Source organism: Dendropsophus ebraccatus, chromosome 4 (genome assembly GCF_027789765.1).
Source record: "Dendropsophus ebraccatus isolate aDenEbr1 chromosome 4, aDenEbr1.pat, whole genome shotgun sequence".
In the NCBI taxonomy this organism is placed as follows: domain Eukaryota; kingdom Metazoa; phylum Chordata; class Amphibia; order Anura; family Hylidae; genus Dendropsophus; species Dendropsophus ebraccatus.
The window spans coordinates 80,748,712-80,769,908 of NC_091457.1; the positions used below are offsets into that span (position 1 = coordinate 80,748,712).

The 21,197-nt window shown below is 39.6% G+C and overlaps 1 protein-coding gene across 4 annotated transcripts in view; it reads left to right on the top strand.

Moving 5' to 3' along the window:
- Nucleotides 1-21,197, top strand: part of PLCG2 (phospholipase C gamma 2) — a 132,223-nt gene that overhangs the window by 21,948 nt on the left and 89,078 nt on the right. For all 4 annotated transcript variants that reach the window (XR_011362581.1, XM_069966155.1, XM_069966156.1 and 1 more), the window contains exons 3-4: nucleotides 20,235-20,378; nucleotides 20,664-20,757. Coding sequence is in view for 3 of the 4 variants with exons in the window: in XM_069966155.1 (XP_069822256.1) it covers nucleotides 20,235-20,378; nucleotides 20,664-20,757 (238 nt within the window). In the remaining variant the exon portion in view is untranslated. The remainder of the gene's footprint in view (nucleotides 1-20,234; nucleotides 20,379-20,663; nucleotides 20,758-21,197) is intronic.

Genomic DNA, 21,197 nt, shown 5'->3' on the forward strand with positions numbered 1-21,197 from the left:
CATATAAATTTTATTGTTAAAATTGCAAAAAAGTGACAAAGTAATGAATAAATACACAATGAACCATGGCTGACAAGAAATATTAAAAACGACAAACATACAATGAGGGGGCTGCTGCAGATGGACACAAATGGATAAATAAATAAATAAATAAATAAATAATAAATAATTAAATAAATGGTGGACTAAAGTGCTAAATATAATGCCAAGAGAACCATAAGTAAATAGTATATGCTAAACAAACCAAAGGAGTGCAGTAAATGATTCATAAATAATAACTAATGAAAGGGATTACTAAAGTGTCCTACCATAAATAATGAAGATCAAAGTGTCCACCGGCGGCCCCCACCCCAACGCACGTTTCGGCGTAGCCTTTTTCAAGGGGCCTTGAAAAAGGCTACGCCGAAACGTGCGTTGGGGTGGGGGCCGCCGGTGGACACTTTGATCTTCATTATTTATGGTAGGACACTTTAGTAATCCCTTTCATTAGTTATTATTTATGAATCATTTACTGCACTCCTTTGGTTTGTTTAGCATATACTATTTACTTATGGTTCTCTTGGCATTATATTTAGCACTTTAGTCCACCATTTATTTAATTATTTATTATTTATTTATTTATTTATTTATTTATCCATTTGTGTCCATCTGCAGCAGCCCCCTCATTGTATGTTTGTCGTTTTTAATATTTCTTGTCAGCCATGGTTCATTGTGTATTTATTCATTACTTTGTCACTTTTTTGCAATTTTAACAATAAAATTTATATGTTATAATATGTTAGAGGTTCAGTTGTTTTTCTATTGGTATTTAGGTCATATATGTAGTTGACGTAATCATCAGTGAAAGGTCATTGAAGATTGGTTACGTAGATTCTCCTTTGACTTCCTTGTCCTATATACTGAACTAATGCTCTTATTAGTAGAAATGATCTGTGGCAGTGTTCCCAACTAGTTGCTGAGGAGCTGCTTGTGTTTCCTTGTCCCCCTGTATACCGCTCCTAGGCTGTTGAAAATTGTACTAGGGACACCAGGAAGATCACATTAATACGAGAACTTGGTACAAGAGTGAAAAACAAATCATAGAACTTTCATGGCACACATTTTGTATGAATGGTCTCCTGTAGATAATCTGATCACAATGTGTTGCTCTATTGGTGCCCTTACTGATTACCTACAATCTGTAGGGTATACCAGCCTCAAGTGCTCCATTCTTCTGCAGCTCCCATGCAGGGGTCATGGAATATTGCATTGTTTTTAATGAAGACTGCAGCTATGTTGGGTCCTCCAGAGCCACTCTCTGCTTCAGCTAATTTGTGAATTTGGCCTAAATTAGAAAACCCTCCTCTATTAAACTCATTCCCTAAACGTATGTGAAAATGGGTCTTCTTAACCAGATAAGCCCTTTAAAAGCTACAACACAGAAAGAGACTTGTATTGATGGCTGTATTTTGTATAAAGACAGCAGTTAGATAGACTTGTGGTTTGGGAAAGCAGCAACTTTTCCCTTGACTGAGCGACTGTCTTGTTGACTTATTTGATTATTTTGTTAATACGTCAGAGATGTCCATTTGTACTACACTTGAAGACCATGACTGACACTTCATTCTTATCTGAAGTCCATCACGCTTTGCTCTTTTCTGGCTGACAGTCCCTCAGAATGTGCAAGACATTGATAGTTTAACTGCTTCTAGGATTCTATACGGAGAACCTGATACACAGCATCTAGATAGCATAGTATCTATCTAGATTAAATATTCTATTTGTTTTCAAACACAGATAGGGGGATTCATTCTAATTAAAAAAAGAAAGAAAGAAAAAAAAAAACGTAAACCCCCTTTTGATGCCGACCACAAATCACTTTCACAAGCTGCCACAAGTCCCTTGAATTTGCAGCAAGAATACAATTTCACTGCTGTGCAAGAGGTCAGCGCTTTAAATTGCTTTTCCCTATCTCACATGAAAGAACTAAGCATTTTCATTTATTGACGAGATGATGGCTGAGCTGAGACAAGTTACTTAAATCCAATGACCCCTGACTTGAAGTCCGAAAAGATCTAGTTGTCTGCATTTAATACGGACAAAAATCCGGTTGCTTGTTTTTTCTTAACAATAAACTGTCTCTTAAAGTCACAGTGGCACTTAGCAGTTACACAAATGTCTTGACTGACAGCGGAGTCATACAAACAATAGAGGCTGCCCCATGGCTTTGCTATGCTCATGACAAGGGTGGTGGTATGGCACTAAACCCTTTTGCTATGGGCTAAGTGCAGGGGTGTTAAACTCATAGCCCTCCTGCTGTTGCAAAAGTAGAATTGACATGTTACAATTTTTGCTAACAGGCTACTCATTAAAATTTTAAAAGATTGTTGGGATTCTCTCAAAATAGAAAAACTATGTAGGTTGATTAACGGTATGACTTGAATTCCATGTAACGTTATAGTTTCTCTGTCCAAGAACCTATGAATGTATAGTATTGGCAGCAGCTATGTATATATAGGTTGGCATTATGTATTCTCTTTTTTTAGTAATGCAGAGAATTTCTGATCCCCCAGAGATGCTTTACAATATGTGAGTGCTACTTATCTTATTGAGGCTGGGTTCACACTACGTATATTTCAGTCAGTATTGTGGTCTTCATATTGCAACCAAAACCAGGAGTGGATTAAAAACACAGAAAGGATCTGTTCACACAATGTTGAAATTGAGTGGATGGCCGCCATATAACAGTAAATAACTGCCATTATTTCAATATAACAGCCGTTGTTTTAAAATAACAACAAATATTTGCCATTAAATGGCAGCCATCCACTCAATTTCAACATTGTGTGAACAGATCCTTTCTGTGTTTTTAATTCACTCCTGGTTTTGGTTGCAATATGAGGACCACAATACTGACTGAAATATACGTAGTGTGAACCCAGCCTTACTGTGAAACCTACAGAACCTGTTAAAAGGGAATTTGTAAGCACCCAGGCCCTATCTGAGGTGCTGACAGTGTGCTGTAGATGGCAGTCCCCTAGTGAGCATGTTGCACAATCTCACGTCTTCTACTGTAATGAAGAGTCAAAGAGTTGTAGCTCAGCGTTTGTGCCACCCTTTAGCATTCCACACCACTCCTTCCTCCTCCCTCTTCTTCATGAATAATCAATGCTGCCCAGCCTCATGCTCACTCAGCTGTCTGTCAGTATGTGCCAACAGAGGACTGACCTGCAATGAGATATAGTTAAATCTCTGAGCCCAAATGTGTTGGAGCTGTGGTCTAAGGGGAAATCACCTGTCTAGAGACCTGTCAGCAGTTTTTTCTTTGTTTCGAATCCCCTGATGGAAATGAAATATAATAATAATAATAATTGTTATTATTATTATTATTATTATTATTATTATTATTATTATTATTTTCTCCTCATTATTGTATTTAAAAGTACAATTTACTAATTAATTTAGTATTTTTAATACAAAGATAAGAAAAAAAACCTATATATTTATTTTTAATTTTTCTCATCATTCTATTAAAAAACTAATTTAAAAACTAATTTAGACCTGATTGGGAATTCTCTGTACTTTTAAAAATGATACAATAATGAGAAGAAAATAAAAATCAGATATAATTTCCATTAGGGAATTCGAACCAAAGAAACAACTGCTGGTGGGCTCTAGACAAGTGATTTACCCCTAGACCACAGCGCCAACACATTTGGGCTTAGAGATTCAACTATATTGTGTATTTCTTTCAAACATAAACTGCCTACAGAAGAATGATCTTCAATAAGAGACACTGGCTGACAGCTGAGAGAACAGGAGGCCAGGCAGCATTGATTATTCATGAAGAAGAGGGAGAAGTAAGGAGTGGTGAGGTGTGCTAGAGTGCGGCACAAATGCTAAGCTGCAACTCCTCTCAGTGCGCATAGTGCAAAATTAGGCATAGCGGTTCTAGGGTCGAAAGAAAATTAAGCCCCATCTCCTTAACACTATTCACGACCTGAATAAAGACATTTTTTATGTTTTGAATGCATTTAGTGATAGATTTACTATAAACACCTATACAATACATAGGTGACTATGTAGCTTACATGTAGGGTTAACACTGACCTGAAGTAGACTCTTTCTTCTCCTTCACATGCCAAGTTCCATTTTTTTTGGAAATAGTGCTATCTTTGTCTTAGTCTTAACTTGCAAATGGCATTTTTTTTGTTGGGTATTTGTGCCATTTTTAACCCCTTGCCTCTTCAGCCTGTTTTGGCCTTAATGCCCAGGGGCAATTTTTCAAATCGCGGTTATTCTGAGACTGTTTGTTTTTTCGTGATGTATTCCTCTTTATGTTAGTGGTATACTTTGGTTGATACACTTAGTTTTTTGTAAAAAAAAACACATTCCTTTATATTCAAAATTCACAATCCTTTATATTCAAAATTCACTTTTTCTGAGAAAAATCTGAGAAAAATAGTTATGTCACATGAACTAATTATTACTGCAACATCTACAACAGGTCTACTTCATGGTGACATCATTTAGTGAATGTCCTTTTACTTGTTAGGATGTTAGAGGGCTTTGAAATTTTGCAGCGATTTTTCAAATTTTCAGGAAAATTTCAGATTCTGATTTTATTAGGGACCAGTTCAGTTCTGAAGTAGATTTGTGGGGCCTGTATGTTAGTTACCCCCATAAATCTCTCCACTGTAAAAACTGCACCCCTCAAAGTATTCAAGTGGCCTTTTTATAAGTTTATTAACCCTTTAGGTGTTTCGCAGAAATTTAAGCAAGTTGGAGGGGAAATTTAAAATTTTAATTTTTTTGACCGATATTCCATTTTAATCCATTTTTTTCCTCTAACACAGAAAATACTAACTGAGAAATACCACTTACTATTTAATCCTCTTATTCCAATGTTTTTAGAAATCCCCCATATGTGGCCGCAGTGCGTCACCTGACTCAACGGCAGGCCGCAGACATGACAGAAGCCTTGTGTATTTTGGGGGTCTTTTCTTATTTCAGTTTTTTATGACCATTATATCATGTCACAGAGGCCTTGCGGTGCCAAAATATTTGTGTAAGACAAGTTGACGTTCCCATTGGTACCATTCGGGGGGACATGTGACACCCTGATAATTTTTTATGTTTAAGTTTTTTATGAGGTGGTACGAATAAAAAAAACACAATTTAGCAGCTGTTTTTCATCATTTTTTGTACGCTGTTTACTATGCGTTACATATGACATGTTATCATTAATCGTCAGGTTGGTACGATTACAGTGATATCCATTTTATATAGCTTTTGTTATAGTTTATGGCATTTATACTAAAAATACTGTTTGTGTCTTGCATATTGTAAGAGCCCTATTACACCAAATGATGTCTGACAGATTATCTAACAGATTTTTTCAGCCAGGGGGAAGGAGCAAGGAAGGGAGAGCAGGGGGGGGGGGGGGTGCGCAGATCAGGGGCGCGGGAGGCCACGGGGAGGGAGCTCTAGGGAGAGGGGAAACGGCCGGTGGGAGGAGGCAACGTGCCGCAGCCTCCTCCCGCTGGAGTTAGAAAAAAAAGTCAGACTTATAATGGAGCTCTAAGGAGTCTGACACTTCTTCTAACTCTGTAGTGCATCTTCTCACTGCTCATTTTCTCGATCGGTTCAGGTCTGAACACTTAGACCCAGACCAATCAAAATTTATGACATGTCTCTATAATATATCTAAAAGTTTTTTTGTAAGAAATAAACATTTCTGTCACTGGAAATCAAATGTTGTATTACTATACCAATGAAAAGTAGGGTAGAATATGCATATGGCATATTGGGTAACTTACCTGTAAAAAAAAAGAAAAAAAGAAAAGAAATATGTTGATGATGGCACTAGTAAAACAAGACAGAAGAATTTATTTATATTCTAGTTCCTTCTAACAAAGTCTATTAAAGGAGTTGCCTAACATTAAAAATTTTTTTTACCCCTGAAACAGTGCCTTCGTTTGTGAAACCAAGCACAGCCCAAGGGCAAGAATCGCATCATTTTGACCATTTTGTAGTAATGTCAGACAACTCTGTTGCAACCTGTTGTTATTTGTTCAAAAAAAGTTCTAATCCTTTTGCTCTTCTATTAAAATACATTTAAAGGGGTTGACCCCTTTATGGTAAGATTGCTGAGTGTACAGTGTATTAGTAAGTGTATTCTCTGCACTTACTCACAGCAGCTTCCTGTGTAACTCATGGGGGGGTGGGGGTGGCATGGTGACATGCTCCTCCATGTCGGCCATCTTATGGACAGACTCGCCACAGAGCAGAGCAACCCAGCCTGGAGGTGGGGAGTCTGATTTAAGCTCTATGGGTTAGTAGTCAGTTAGTACTATGAATAGTTACTAATAATTGAATGCTGAACAATTTTGCTTTAATGTGGCCAACCCCTTTAAGGGCCCTATTCCACCGGACGATTATTGTTCAGATTATCGAATCTAAACGATAATCGTTCGGTTGAAATGCAGTTAATGATTAACGACCAAATGAGAAATCGTTGATCGCTTTATAAGACCTGGACCTATTTTTATCGTTGCTCGTTCGCAAAACTTTCGCAAATCATTCGCATTGAATAAGACATGATTCGGTCGTTCGCAATAAATATGAACGCAATAGCGAAAAAATAGCGAAGAAAAAACGATCGCAATTACGATTAGAAGTAACGATTATCGTTCCATGGAAATGAGTGAACGTTTTCAGGTCTTTCACAATAGCAGTCGTTTGAGATTGTTAATCGTTAACGATTATGCAAACGATAATCGTCCGGTGGAATAGGGCCCTAAAGCTATGTTCACACAACATAAGTTCAGTATTAATCACAGCCGTTTAAACAATAACACTGTGCTGCCCTCAATGGAATCCCGTCCGGAGTGTATCAGCATAGTATACAGTCCGGCCAGGACCCCTAGAGGTGCTGCAAAAAAACTGACATGTCAGTTTTCTGCGGCCCTTATTCAACGAATAGTGGCCGCAGAAAACCTGTCAGTGCACACAATGGATCGGGCGACTCCGCCTGTACGCTCCATTGAGTGCAGCGACGAATTTAAATGTGGGGGGCACGAATTCAACTGCAGTGAAGATCATCCAGCCAGTACTTCAGTATCAGCCGGGATGATCTTCTCTGACACCGGCCGTTCCATGACCAGGCCGGGTCACGGAACGGCTGGTGTCATACAACGTGTAAACATAGCCTAAAGAATCAAACAGGTCTGGTGTATTTAGATATTTAGTGGTTTCCTAGGTTTGAAAAACGACAACCCAGTCAGAAATATGCTTAGATGCTTAGTCACTTCTTTTTCGGCATTTTTCTTGGAAGCTGATATTAAGTGCTGTATTCAGCAGGGGCTGACTATGAGTACAATAGGGGCTCCCCCCAAGTCCTGAATAGGATATGTACTCTGTCTTGACAAATGATGGGATAGATATTCAAAATAAAAATAATGCATTTAGCTAAACCCATTTTTAAAGTGTCTTTAGAATTAGGCACATGAATATTTACTGCATTATTTATTAGAATATCAATAGAGACTGAAATCACTCTTTAATGCACCTATAGAGGACATCAGTGAATTATACAGGTCTGAGTACTCCTGTCACTGCTTCTGACTGCTCAGACAAAACCTGAATATGAATAATAAATAGTGATTGGTGCATAGATCGGTAACAAATCATAGGCTACATTTTTAATGAATATTGATTCAGACCTCAGAATTCTTCCCTGCATAGAGAGGTAATATTGTTCCTGGGGAATTTTAAGAGCAGTAGTGTTCAGTTGTGTGGGTTATCATCTTGGTGAAACTGTGTGACAAGCAACACAAGGTTTTCATATGCAAATATCCTTCCCGGCATGAACACAACCTAATAAAATTGCCAATTTTTCTTTTTACAGACAAAACAAAAAGTCTATGAAAATGTAAAGTTACGGACAGTGTTATCTATATACAAATTATGACCTTTCCCTTTAGGTTTATATTCCTTTGACTGGGAGGGACTGCTTTCTGAATGTTCTCAAGATACTTGGCTACTATGAATTGGAAATTCAATATCTAAAAGCGTAAAATGAACTCAAAAACAATAAAGCAAACCAATGATATTCATTAAAAATACTTGAACTCTAGTTCTACATTGCTGTCCTACAAAGTAACTTCAGTACTGAAAACTTTAAAAAAATGTGTGGTAAAAACATATATAAATTCTATACAAATATGAGCCCATTGGCCCTTTCATAGGAATATCCATAGGAATATCAGGGAGCCATGAAGAGACAGGGGTGTAGCTTGGGCTTCACTGGATCAAAAGCTTAGTTTGCCTTCCTAGTCCTGCATCTAAATACAGTGGTACCTTGGTTTAAGAGTAACTTGGATTAAGAGCGTTTTGCAAGAAGAGATCAGTTTTACAAAATTGTAACTTGGTTAAAGAGCATTGCTTTGGTTTAAGAGCTCCCTGTACTGGGTGGGAAGGGGAGTGGGGGAGGGGCATGGTCTGCATAGCGGGGTATACAGCCCTGTACTCTAAAACAGGATGTCTCCGTCACCTTCCAAATCATAGCAGATCCACTTCAGGCTGGGGCTTACATCAGGGGACAGGACTATGGGGGTAATCTCTTCATAGCAGTAACCCCTCTCTGCCCGGACAGAGAGTGCTGCATTTATGTGCCCACATTTGCCCTGCTCATTCTTTCATGCTTCCTGCAGTCTCTGTCATCCCTTTTGTTTCCCATCCTCTCCATTCCTGCTATAATGTGCCTGCCTTCACATTCAGCTATACACACTGCTGCTATAATGTGCCTGCACTTAAACTCAGCTATTCACACTGCTGTATAGAGAGGTTTCTGTCAATGTCCTCCTGCACAGCTCTGTGATTCTCACTTCCTGATTGGTCCATGCTGAACACACACTTTCCCCAACGCTGTCATGTAACCACACGACCTTTGACAGCAGCCCTGCTTCTCTATTCTAGCCTGTTGTACTACGCTACTGCATTATGGAGATCTACGGTTCCATCCTGTATCTACAAACTGCTGCTGTTTTTTCAGGTTTATGCACTTACTATACAATATACTCCACATGCTGGTTGCTATACTGTACAGTAACCAGGGCCGATTCTAGCTTTTCTGCCGCCTGAGGCAAAAGCTGACAAAGCGCCCCCCCCCCCCCCCCCCCCCCTCAGAGCAATAGTCAGAGAGAGAAAATCCAGGACAGGCACAGTGCATTACCGCAGTGTGTATGGGACAGCACTATAGATAACAGTGTGCTCTGTTCAGTGACCAGATTTTTTAACTGTTTGAGCCACTATGGGCCCCCTGGGAGCTTCAAAAGAAACAACAATCTACAACTGCTGACCTCTGACCTCAGGAGCCAGAGAAGAGCCATAAAACGGGCTGCTCTGTTAACTCTTTCAGTACTGCAGAATGTAGAGTATTACTGTGCATCACTTACATTCTGCAATACAGAAAGAGTTAACAGCAGAGCAGAACATGACTTTTATGCCTCTTCTCCTGCTCTTGCACTGTGCTGAGGTCAGCTCGGAGGTCGGCAGTGCAGAGAAGACATAATATAGCGTCCCCGCTGCTGCTAACTTTTTCTTTTCTACAGTGTGTAAGTGATGCAGAGTATAATAACTATATCTATGTCTTATGTGATGGGAATATGAGGCTTCCAGTGCCTCCTCAGCGCTTCTCATGAGGCAACTGACAGGAAACACGGCTGGGCACTGAGCCGTAACTAGTTGTAATGATAAGGACAGAGGACGCTGATGCCGCCCCCCTCAAGGGCTGTGTTATCTGCCGCCTGAGGCAAACACTTCACCTCGCCTCATGGCAGATACGGGCCTGACAGTAACTTATAATATGACATATTCAGCTGTTTCTAAATGCTTGTTTCATCTGTTTTACATGTTATTCAGAATAAAATATCATTATTTTTGGGGTGTGGAACCAATTGTCTGAATTTCAATGATTTCTTATTGGAAAAATTGCTTTGGTTTAAGAGTGGATTTGGATTACAAGTATGGTCCTGGAACGAATTATGCTGGTAAACCAAGGCACCACTGTACTTTGGAAAAGGCAAAGGCATGTTTGCAACCTCCTATCAGCCAGCAAACATACCCTCCCAGCTCATCCTCCAAGCAAACTATCAAGCTTTGGCAACTTAAAGGCTCCATTGATGTTGGGGGTGCTACAGGTGCTTGGTCCATCGAGCAGTGGACTCCATCCTGTAGTTTTGTAGCTGCTGGAAAACTACAACTCTCAGTAGGACATTTTGGGAGCTGTAGCTTTCGATCAGCTGGAGAATTACAACCTACAGGTTAATGCCCTTGCAAAAGTATTGTTTATTGTATATTCTGGATATAAAACCTTTTTAGAATTATGTGGGATTTCTTTCAAAATAAAATTAAAGAAACAATACTCACTTACCCTGATCTCACACAGATGTCATTACAACTCCTGCCCCACTGCTCTTACTTGTCTACTGGTTGCAGAGGTGACTTGCTTCAGTCAGTAACTGGCTGAGCGAGCATTTCCCACAGGAATGAAACATCAGAAAAAGCAGGGAGCTTCCAAGAGCAGCGGATACCAGCAGTTGTCTGTACAGCAACTTCAGGAAAATGGGGAAGATGAGTATGAGTTTTCTTCTTTTATTTTGCAATCACCCCCACACCATTGTAAAACATCTTGTATGCCTGGAACACGCATCGGATCACTTTACTTTACACTTACACTTTAAAACACCTCCACCCCTCTTTGAATATGTCTGAACTGCAATATCAAACATAGTCCCAGAACAGAAGTGTGACTGTGGGAAAGTAACAAACTCTTTTATTCTAATTCTGGATAACCCTCTACTCTCAGTACAATGTATATTATGTAATAACTTATCCCAAAAGCAGCTAAGAAAGAGTCCCTCTCACTTCATAATCTTAGTATATAGTCTCACCCATTCATTGACGTTCTTGCCACCAGCAAAATACTATTGTCTTCTACTGTCAGGAGATATGTACAGTGTAAGCAGTAATAGTAATGATGGCTACATTCACTATACGGCAATTAGGTTGATGTTGTCAGTTTGCACAAGGAACTTGTTATAAAATTTCAATTTTTTTTCGCCTCCTTCGCTCCACGTTTCATGTGCCTGTCATTCCTCTTTGTTATGAGAACATAAAAGAAAGTTACTTTCCTCCGATTGGTACGTGGAACATTCATGTGCCTTTGTTTTAGTTCTATTTTCCCATCTGTCGTGTTTTATTTCTTCCGGCTTGGTCATACACTTCATGGAATGTTGTCGAAATAAATTATTTACTCTTCACGGTGGAAAGGACTATGTTTACAAGGGACATAAACCCCCTCCACTGACCGGTCACTAGCAAAGCAAAGTATTTAATACCCCAGGTGACTTCCATGGCTTGAACTTCTTGAGAATTTGTAGGGGTATTAATGATTATCATTCTATGGGCACTTTGCTTTATTGATCTTGTTACGTTACACTCTAGTCATATCCAGAGCTGTGTCTAGAGTTCTGTTATTTAATGTCACACATCAAGCACACAGAAGTCTTTAGTATCTGCATTGAACAGATCCAGAATACAGTGTTAATGCATTTTAATAGGGCCATGCATACCCGCCATATTAACATATTCTCATAAGAAATAACTGCACGCTCCAAGAGATACTATATATTGGACTATCATACTCTGCTAGAGCTAAATGTTTCATTATTGTGCACTGTATCTTGCTTTATAAAGTAGAATATATTAAAGGGGCACCCTGGAGGAATTTTTGCTAATAAATTGCTTTAATAAACTTAAATTACTTTGTAACATAACTTTATTACAATAAATGTATCATTTTTTATTTGTTTTCATTGATTGGCAGTAATAAGGGGTGACCCCCCCCACACACACACACGCACACACCCCTGCTGCCACCAATGTTTGTTTCAGGAACTGCGGTGATTGCTATCAGGGTGCCCTCACACATACCTTTTGTCTGGTGTTTTTCAGGCCCATAAAAAAACAAGAATGCGGTGCATGAAAATATGCAGTACATGGGGGAAACATGACCCTGCTCTGTATTGAGCTCTGCAGCAGCACTGGATCAGAGCAGGGGATTAGGAACTGCAGGGATTAGACAGCCCTGCAGTTTCCTCCATGGATTAGGGTGAAAGCACATCAGGTTGCATTGCATTAGTATTGTCCTTTGTAACTTCAATTTCATTGCAGTATTGGAGACTGCAGTGCAACTTGAATGTGTGTTTTCACGTGTCTTTTTTCACATATCTTCATAGCAGATTTTTTACAGAGGACGACTAATGGCAATCTGTTTTGGGCCCTTCTGGCACTTAGTCATAATGATCATAAATAGATAACCTATTACTACAGTATAGTGTAATAGGTGCAGTTATATCCTGGTTCTGTGCACTCACTTAACACTAAGGGCCCTATTACACAGGATGATCATCGTTAGAAAAATCGTTAGATCGTTCGGATTTGAACGATAATCATTTAGTGTAATTGCAACGATTTAACGGCCAACGAGAAATCTTTAGTCGTTTAATAGAATTTGGACCTATTTCTATTGTTGATCGTTTGCAAATCGTTCGCATGGAATCAGTCATTCGCAGGAGCGACGAACGCAATAGCGACGACAAGACGACCACTCATAAGTAACGTTTATAAGTAACTATCATTGTTCCGTGTAATTGGACGAACGACTTCAGGTCATTTGAGATCGTTTATCGTTAATTGTTGATAGTCAAAAAAATACTTTCTGTAATTGTACCCTAAATCATTACAAATATAATATAATTTTACAGTGACAATTCAATACAAAAATCACATTTAAAGGACGAAAAGCTCGAAAAATCGCTTTACTATACAGAGAAAGGCAGATAATGTCAAGTAATATGCGTAGTGTTTATCTGTAACCTTAATGATGAACAGAGTAGAATAAACAGTACATATATTACCAAGATTCCCCTATAAGCACAGTAACATATGAAATACTGTAGGTATTTCATATGTCAGTGTACACAATGAATAAATCAGTACGTATATTGTGTACCTATTCAATGGGCACAATAGAGCAACTATGCAGACTTATGGTTACTATAGTTACAGACTACAAAAACCCAGTGTGTAGTCTGGATCAGCAGTCAGGTTTTAGAATACACTCCCTCTGCCCTCTCTTCTGCTGTCTGTAGGTTTACAGTTCTTAGATCTGTAGCATTACATTTGCTATTATAAGGATGTTCGTAACCCTTTGCTTCCCCTGAGAAAATCTTTGTTCGTGGCCACATGACTGGCGGCCAGGGGTTGAGCAGCTTGTAAAGTATTCATTTTATGTACTTCCTCTGTGCTGGTGGGAGACACCATGTCCTGACAGAAACAGGAAGAGCTTTGTGCCTGTCCATTATATGTGGTGTAAAACCACTTCCTTCAGCTTTCTCATAAACATCTTATCAAGAAGTAGCATGCACTGTGAAGTGTAAGGGACAGAGCTATAACTAACTCACATCCTGGGAACAGTCATCACATGCAGGGACATTTTTACTTATTGCACTCAATTTGATTATTGTGGATTATTAAGGTCTTAGCAACAGTATTTGGGGGTCCCATAATTTCCAGTTCTGTTAGGTTTCTTCATTTCAAATTAAGGAGCAGTGACACATCTGCATTGCAAGTGAAAAGAAGCTATAATGCCATTTGGGATGCTCCCATCACACATTAGAGTGACAGCAGATCTTGCCAAAATTAGTGGGAACCCCTATCATTAATCTATTGAAACATCCATACAATGAAACTAAAGAAGGCAAAATTGCACACTGACTCTTAAAGCGACTCTGTACCCACAATCTGCCCCCCCCCCCCAAAGTGCTTGTACCTTCGGATAGCTGCTTTTAATCCAAGATCTGTCCTGTGTCCATTCGGCAGGTGATGCAGTTATTGTCCTAAAAACAACTTTTAAACTTGCAGCCCTGTGTCAAATTGGCGTTGCCTAGAGTACCCATGCCCTAGGATTGCAATGCCCCTCCGCCCCTCCTCCCCGCCCTCCTCATCATTAGGAATGCCCCTAGAATAATTTCTCTTATTCATCACCCATCTGAACACTGTACATCGTGCATGTCGGCTGATCGTTTCCTTTTAACAGGAGCTATTAACTCGAGCAATTATCGGCTGAATACAACCGATAATCGCTTGGTGTTATAGGTCCTTTACTTCTTGTCTGTCAGCCCCAATCACCTCTGGGACCGGGACATGGCCTCTTTAAGACTCATTCACTGTGCCTGCAACAGCCTATACCCTGTGTGCCTATACTCGCTTCCTACTCTTTAATATCTATCCTGACTTATTAGTTTTCTGACTTTGGCTTGTATCCCTGAATATGTTTGTCTTCTGACTTGGTTTTTATTTTAGTCCTCTGGTTTGCCTCACTGACCCTGTTTATTGCCTATAGACTTTGTACTAGTATCTGCCTCTCCTGGTTTGACCCTAGCTTGCTGACCACCAGCCATTGTGTATATCTGTCCTTGTTTCATAATTCTCTCGAAGTCCTGTTCCACCTATATTAGTGTCGAGAAGTTGTCTCCAAGTGTCTCCAAATTATCCTGTATCGCTTAGGACACGTTGAGGCAAGTAGGCAGGGACAGTGGGCATGGGATAGTGTCAGGCCTGCACTTGTCTCTTCGTCACCTGTGTGTACCTTGACCTGTCTTGATACCCTATTCCAAAAAGAAGCCTTAGTTAAAATCAGCTGACCAGATCCCTGACACTGGTTGGCTGAGAATCAGCCAATCAGTGCCAGACTTTAATGCTCCAAACTGAATTTTGTTAATTAATTTATAAATGTATATGTTTTATATATGTTAAAATATATTTTAGCACAATATATATGGACACTTATTGCATTTACATCCTTTTACATAAATATTTATTTATACAACATACGTAACATCACTCCTAATTTGCATCTAAGTTGTATATTTTATACTTGATTTTACCAATGAATGATATATATGAAGTACACATGTAGTAATATTGTTGAACGGTGTCCAACTTCCTGATGATGATAGGTAGATAGTATAGGTATAGTCACAGCCCCGTGATGAAGCTAACCAGAAACGTGAGTTGGGAAGGAGACAAATCCACACTATCACCAGTTATCATGTAGATTTATGCATTTTTGCAGTTCATATGTAACCAGGAAGTTGGACATTGGTCTTTGTCTTGTGAGCAACCTTGAGAATACTCTGTAAGACTGCCGGGCCATATACTGTATATGAGGATGTATTGATTGCAATATTACACTTTTCTTACATCTCTTATGGCTGCTGTTTATTTTTTGCTGATTCTTTACTTTTTTCATATTGGGGATCTCTGTGGTTATCTATGTAATCTGGGCAAATCTGTTATACATTATTAGGCTATGTTCACACTACGTAAAACTATGGCCGTTGTTGCCGATGGCACAATGCCTGTTTCTTTATGGGATCCCGGCCGGAGCGTATACACATCGTACACGCTCTGGTCGGCATCCCATTCGGGGCCGCAAATAACTGACATATCAGTTTACTGCGGCCGGAATTCAGTGAATTCCGGCCGCAGAAAGACCTGTCAGTTCACACAGTGAAGCGAGCGGCTCCGGCCGCTTGCTTCACTGTGTGCTATGGGAAGCTCTGATGCAGGCGCGTGCTGATGCGCCCGAATCAGAGCTCTGCGGCCGGAAGGATGACTCGGCCAGAGACTGGCCGTTCCGTTCTGGCCCATCCACTCAATTACAACATTATGTGATCATAGCCTTTCTGTGCTTTCAATCCACTCCTGGTTTTGGTTGCTATGAGGACCTGACATGAGGACCAAATACTGCCTGAAATATACTGTGTGTGAACCCAGCCACAACCCCTTAAGGTCAAAGCCAATTTTAATTTTTGCTTTTTCCACTTTATGTTTAAAAGGCCATAGCGCTTGCATTTTTTCCCCTAGACACCCATATGAGCGCTCATTTTTTGCAATACCAACTGTACTTTGCAATGACAGACTTTATTTTACCATAAAATGTGCAGCGAAACCGGAAAAAAATCACTGTCAAATTGTAAAAAAAAAGGAATAAGTTTTCATTTCAGGGAGCTTCGTGTTTACGCCATTCACCCAATGGTAAAACTGACATGTTATCTATATTACTCACATCAGTACGATTATAATTATATGCAACTTATGTAACTTTTTTTTATTTGACAGCTTTTAAAAAATGAAAACCTTTTTAAAAAAGCTAAATGTGTTTGAAATTGCTCTATTCCCATCCTTATAACGCTATTATTTTTTTGTCTATGTGGGAAGTTATTTTTTCACCATGATCTGTACTTTTTATCGGTACCTTGTTTGCATATATGTGACTTTTTGATTACTTTTTATTAAATTTTTTCTGGATTTGATGCCACTAAAAATGCGCAATGTGATAATTTAGTAGTTTGGGTAATTATGCAAGCGGCAATACCAAATATGTTTGTTTATTTATTTCTTTATTTTTATTTATAAAATGGGAAAAGGGGGATTATTTGGACTTTTATTAGGGGGGGGGATTTTTTTATTAATAAAAAAAACATTTTTACTTTTTTTTTTTTACTTTAACATATACACAGCAATGATCCATTAGATCTGTGAAACATTGCTTTGGCCTGATGCAGACCAGAGCAATGTATTGCCAAGCTGGGATCAGCGTCAGTGCAACACTGAGGCCTGGGCCAGGCAGAAGAACGTATCTTTCCCCTGCGATCGCATTGCGGGGGGGAAGGGGGGAAGATTCGTCCCACTAGACACCAGGGACATGAAGTACAAAGCATTTAAATGCAGCTTTCAGATTTGACAACTGCATTTAAATGCTTATTTAGCCGGCACGGCAACTGGACCCGCACTGGCTAATAGAGGCGCTCCCCGGCTGCAGATACCAGCCGGGAGAAGTGCCGTTCAGAACAGGGTCCCGGCGGGACCCCTCTCTTAACTCCCCTCACGCCGCCATGACGTACGAGGTACATCATGGGACGCTAAGGGGTTAAAAGAAGTTTTTTTCTTGTCTTAATAAAATATACAAGTTTCTTAATAATTGTGGCATACTTTTTTGGAGAGCTGACCTAATTTCTTTTTGAAGGATAATTCAATTCAGGGACTATACTCTGGTGTCAGGTGCACACATTTGTATGTATGCAGCCAAGGGTGATCATGATGTAATACATGTAAAACGTGGTGGTCTAGTAGTCATAAGGACCCATGGAGGGCTGAACGAACATAGCGAATTGAACATAGACCTGCCATCTGGCCGTTTTCTCTGTCTGCAATTAGGCCTGCTCAGTGCACTGTAGGTGGACTTAGCACCCCCAGTGTACCAAGCGGGCCTAAATGCAGATGGAGAAACCAGTGGAAATGGTGGAAACCACACTGATGGGAACTACGTGCCGGCATCAACATAGTGATATAAACATTTTTTTTTACCTTGGAAAAGTGGTACCTCGCTTTAAGCTTCTCTAGCTCTGTAATTTACAACAGAAATTCCATGTTGGAACTAAAGAGTGTGTGCAGCATTCAGCAAATTGCCATCATCTTACATATTGACACCTGAGTTAAGCAAAGGGTTGAGCAAGCAATTTAGTGTAATACAACCATTAGTGGCCAGGATAAAAACTGCAAGATTCCACGATTATTTTATAATACAGAAAATAAAATGGAAAATTTGAAACATCTGGCTCGTTGGAAAATGTTAATTAACAAATATGTCCCGTTATACGAAGCCCTCTATGAACACCGTAAATGCCCTAAGAAATTTATGAAAATATGGATACGCTGGCACATGATGTGACGGCGGACATCTAATCCTTTCTTTGATTTTCGGGGGGGGGGGGGGGGGGGGGGTACCGCGGTGTTTGTGTGAGTGAGTAAATGTGTGTGGCGTCTATGTGTTCCATCCAATTCCAACTATATGGGATACGCACACGGGGCCGCTTCTATACTCTGTTCTCCGGTATAACGGCTTGTCTTAATTCATTGTGTTTTCCTTGGTGGTGTGTTTCTACTACTCATGTGTAGGGCGGATTGTGCCCTTTTATTTCTTTGGTATTGTATGTTTTCTATGCAAAAGTTTAAATAAATTCTTTCAAAAAAATAAAATGTTTAACCTATAAGCTTGATTTAAACAATGGGCCATTTTGTGATGACACATTCCCTTTGAATATTAAAACAGCTAAACTGTTTCTGTCCAATGCATACAAATATTATGCACATGGAAATAAAGCAACACTTCCTGTGATTAAAAGCTAAGGCAAAGTTTCTCTCTACATAAATTCATCATATTCTAGCAAGATTCTTTATACTATGGACCACATAGCAAGATTTTTTAAACTACTGAGGTCCAGCAGCTGAGCCCCACCCAACAAAGATGAGCACTGTGCCTGTTAGTCTTTGACCATCACTAATAGTTTTTTTTTTTTTTTTGTAGCTTTCTCTTCAAGTGAGTGTTTGACACCAATTCGGGGACGAATCAAACACATTTCCCCTTTGGTCCCAGGAAGATAGGCCTTTCTGCACCTAGTTAATAACAGTGAGGTCACCAGCAACTTGACCTCGGATTAATTCTTAAAACGTTCTCTAATACTTCTTCTGTCCTTTATGTTTAATTGTGTAATAAAATAAAAAAGATAAAACACAAGGACACTGAACAGTCTTACAATTAACAAGTATTTCCCAACTATTGCAGTGGAATCTGTGAGTTGTCACTTGTACAGAAGGGTTGGTGTAGTTGTAAGGTTTCTCTAAGAGGAAAAGCGTTTTCCTTTATGGTAAAACGGTTGAGAAGAACTGTTATAGCATAATGCTGCACTAATACGTGAAGATGCTCTGCCCATAACATTGAATATTACTTTCAGGAAAGTTCCCCAAATCCAACACTTTTATATACATACGTCACATTATTATGACAACCAGCATATATCTAGAGTAACCAAGGTGTGCAGCAACTAGACGGGCAGGGAGTCATTCAGTAAGGTTCTGGTAGGCTGTCACACATAGCTGGAGCCAGGCTGACTGCCGTGCATCCCACAAATGGTGGAGGGTGATTGGGTAAGAAGCCATAGATGCTGGAGGGGGCTGAGATAGTACTTCTGTCATGCTCTCCTAACTAATGTCTAACATTTCTAGCTGTGAGAAATGTTGCATTGTCTTTCTAGAAGATGCCATAAAAACTTTCTCCAGATCTTAACTGTGCCACCACCAACTTATTTTGTTCCAGTAATGGAAGCAGGGTGTTCATTCTGTGATGTTTCTTGCCTGACATGTCAACATTATAGATGATTTCAACTTGAGCATGCATGAAAAACTGAATGCAGTCCTAGGGAGTTCAGGAAATCATGGATATAGCCATAGGCCATAGGTTGTATTTATGTTTTCCTGGCAACCCTAGGGCTGCATCCAACTTCTCCACCCACGGGAACTAAAAAGCCAAATGATTGGACTCGAGCATGCTTGGGTTGTGCCTATCTCTAGTCAACATCCATCCATTTAATGTAGTAATCATGACTCATCTGAGAACTCAACTCTTTGCCAATCAGCCACGGTTCAATCCAGATACTGTCATGAAAATTGAAGCCTTCTCTCCCTTCATTATCAAAGTTGTAGTCACCATACTGTAAGTCTGCTTCAGAGCCCCAAATGCAGTAGAATGAACAAAACTGTTGTTTTAGATACAAGTTTGATAGCTCCTTGGTAAGGATCCACCTTCGGAAGCTCACGTTCAACTTTCACATCAGCAGCACATGAGGTTACGCAGTTTTCCGAATGCTTATTCGCAATTGTGCAGTTTGTCCTCTCACAACACATTTTTACCAGAGCAGCATGTGAACACTTCACAAACAGCGCAGATTCAGAAATACTTCCACCTTTGGCCCAAAATCCAAAAATCATCCCCTTTTGCTATTTTGATAAATTGCCCCTTTTACCCATTACACCAACAAGGTATATGTGTGCAAGCGGCTCACCTTATATACCCACAAAGCCAACTCACGACAAATGACATGCTCATGCTGACGTCAAAAGTAGGAAGTAGTCAGAATAATGTGACTTAACTGTGTATATTTTCAGCTGCTGCAGGCGTAAAAAGTGCTGAAGTGCAGGCAAAGAACTAGGCTAAATACAAACTTCATATTTGTGATAAAATGTGGAAGCCCCATTTTCTATTGATTCCAAATACTCTCTTGCAGTGGACCTAACTGAAATAAAGGAAATCCGTCTGGGGAAAAACTGCAAGGATTTTGAGCGTGGAAAAGCCTCACGACTGAAGGAAGATTGCTGCTTCACTATCTTCTATGGAAGCCAATTTGTCCTTAACACGTTAAGTCTGGAAGGTAAATTTTACACTGTTAAGTTGTTTTTTCAGTCATAGTATCTTGTGGACCTAATATCGGGCCCTCTATGATATTGTTATGGTCACTATAGGGTTCTATGGTAATCTAGGTTCAGTTTAGTAGAATCATTGTAAATCTGGGTCTTGTAACCATAATATAAATGTCAGAACATCAGCAAAATGACTATGTTTTGCCTTTGAAGCAGCAGACACAGGTGGGCTGAAGTAGGTTGATCAATGTGAGTCTTGTCCTTACTGACATATTTCATCCGATTTCATCTTGCAGCTGACTCTGTGGATGATGCCGAGAGGTGGAGATGTGGGTTGAATCTTTTACTTGAAGAAGTTAACTTGGCTTCCACGCCAACCATCATAGAAAGGTGTGTCTAATACTTTTCTTAGGATACAGAAGTGTAGCTTTACCTTTGAACCACTTACATCATGATAAGAACTACATAAACAGTTGGCTACAAATGCATTGCATTAGTCACAAGCGGTATTAATACTCCACAGCCTCATTCATAGTACTGAAAGCTACCAGTAACAGCCTATCTTGGCACCATTTATGAAATAATCGCACTAAATTGTTGAATATATAGACTTTGTACACTATCCAGGTTAAGGACTACACAGTTCAGCCACACCATTTAAACTACTGACAGGTAAATAACGTGGATTATCTCATGTTAATGTTAATTCATAGACAGCTAGTGAGCAGTCAGTTCTTAAAGCTGGTGTTTTAAAAAGCAGGACAAGTGGGAAACTATAGATTTCAGTCACTCTGACATGGGCAAAATAGTAGAAGGCTAGAAGATTAGCT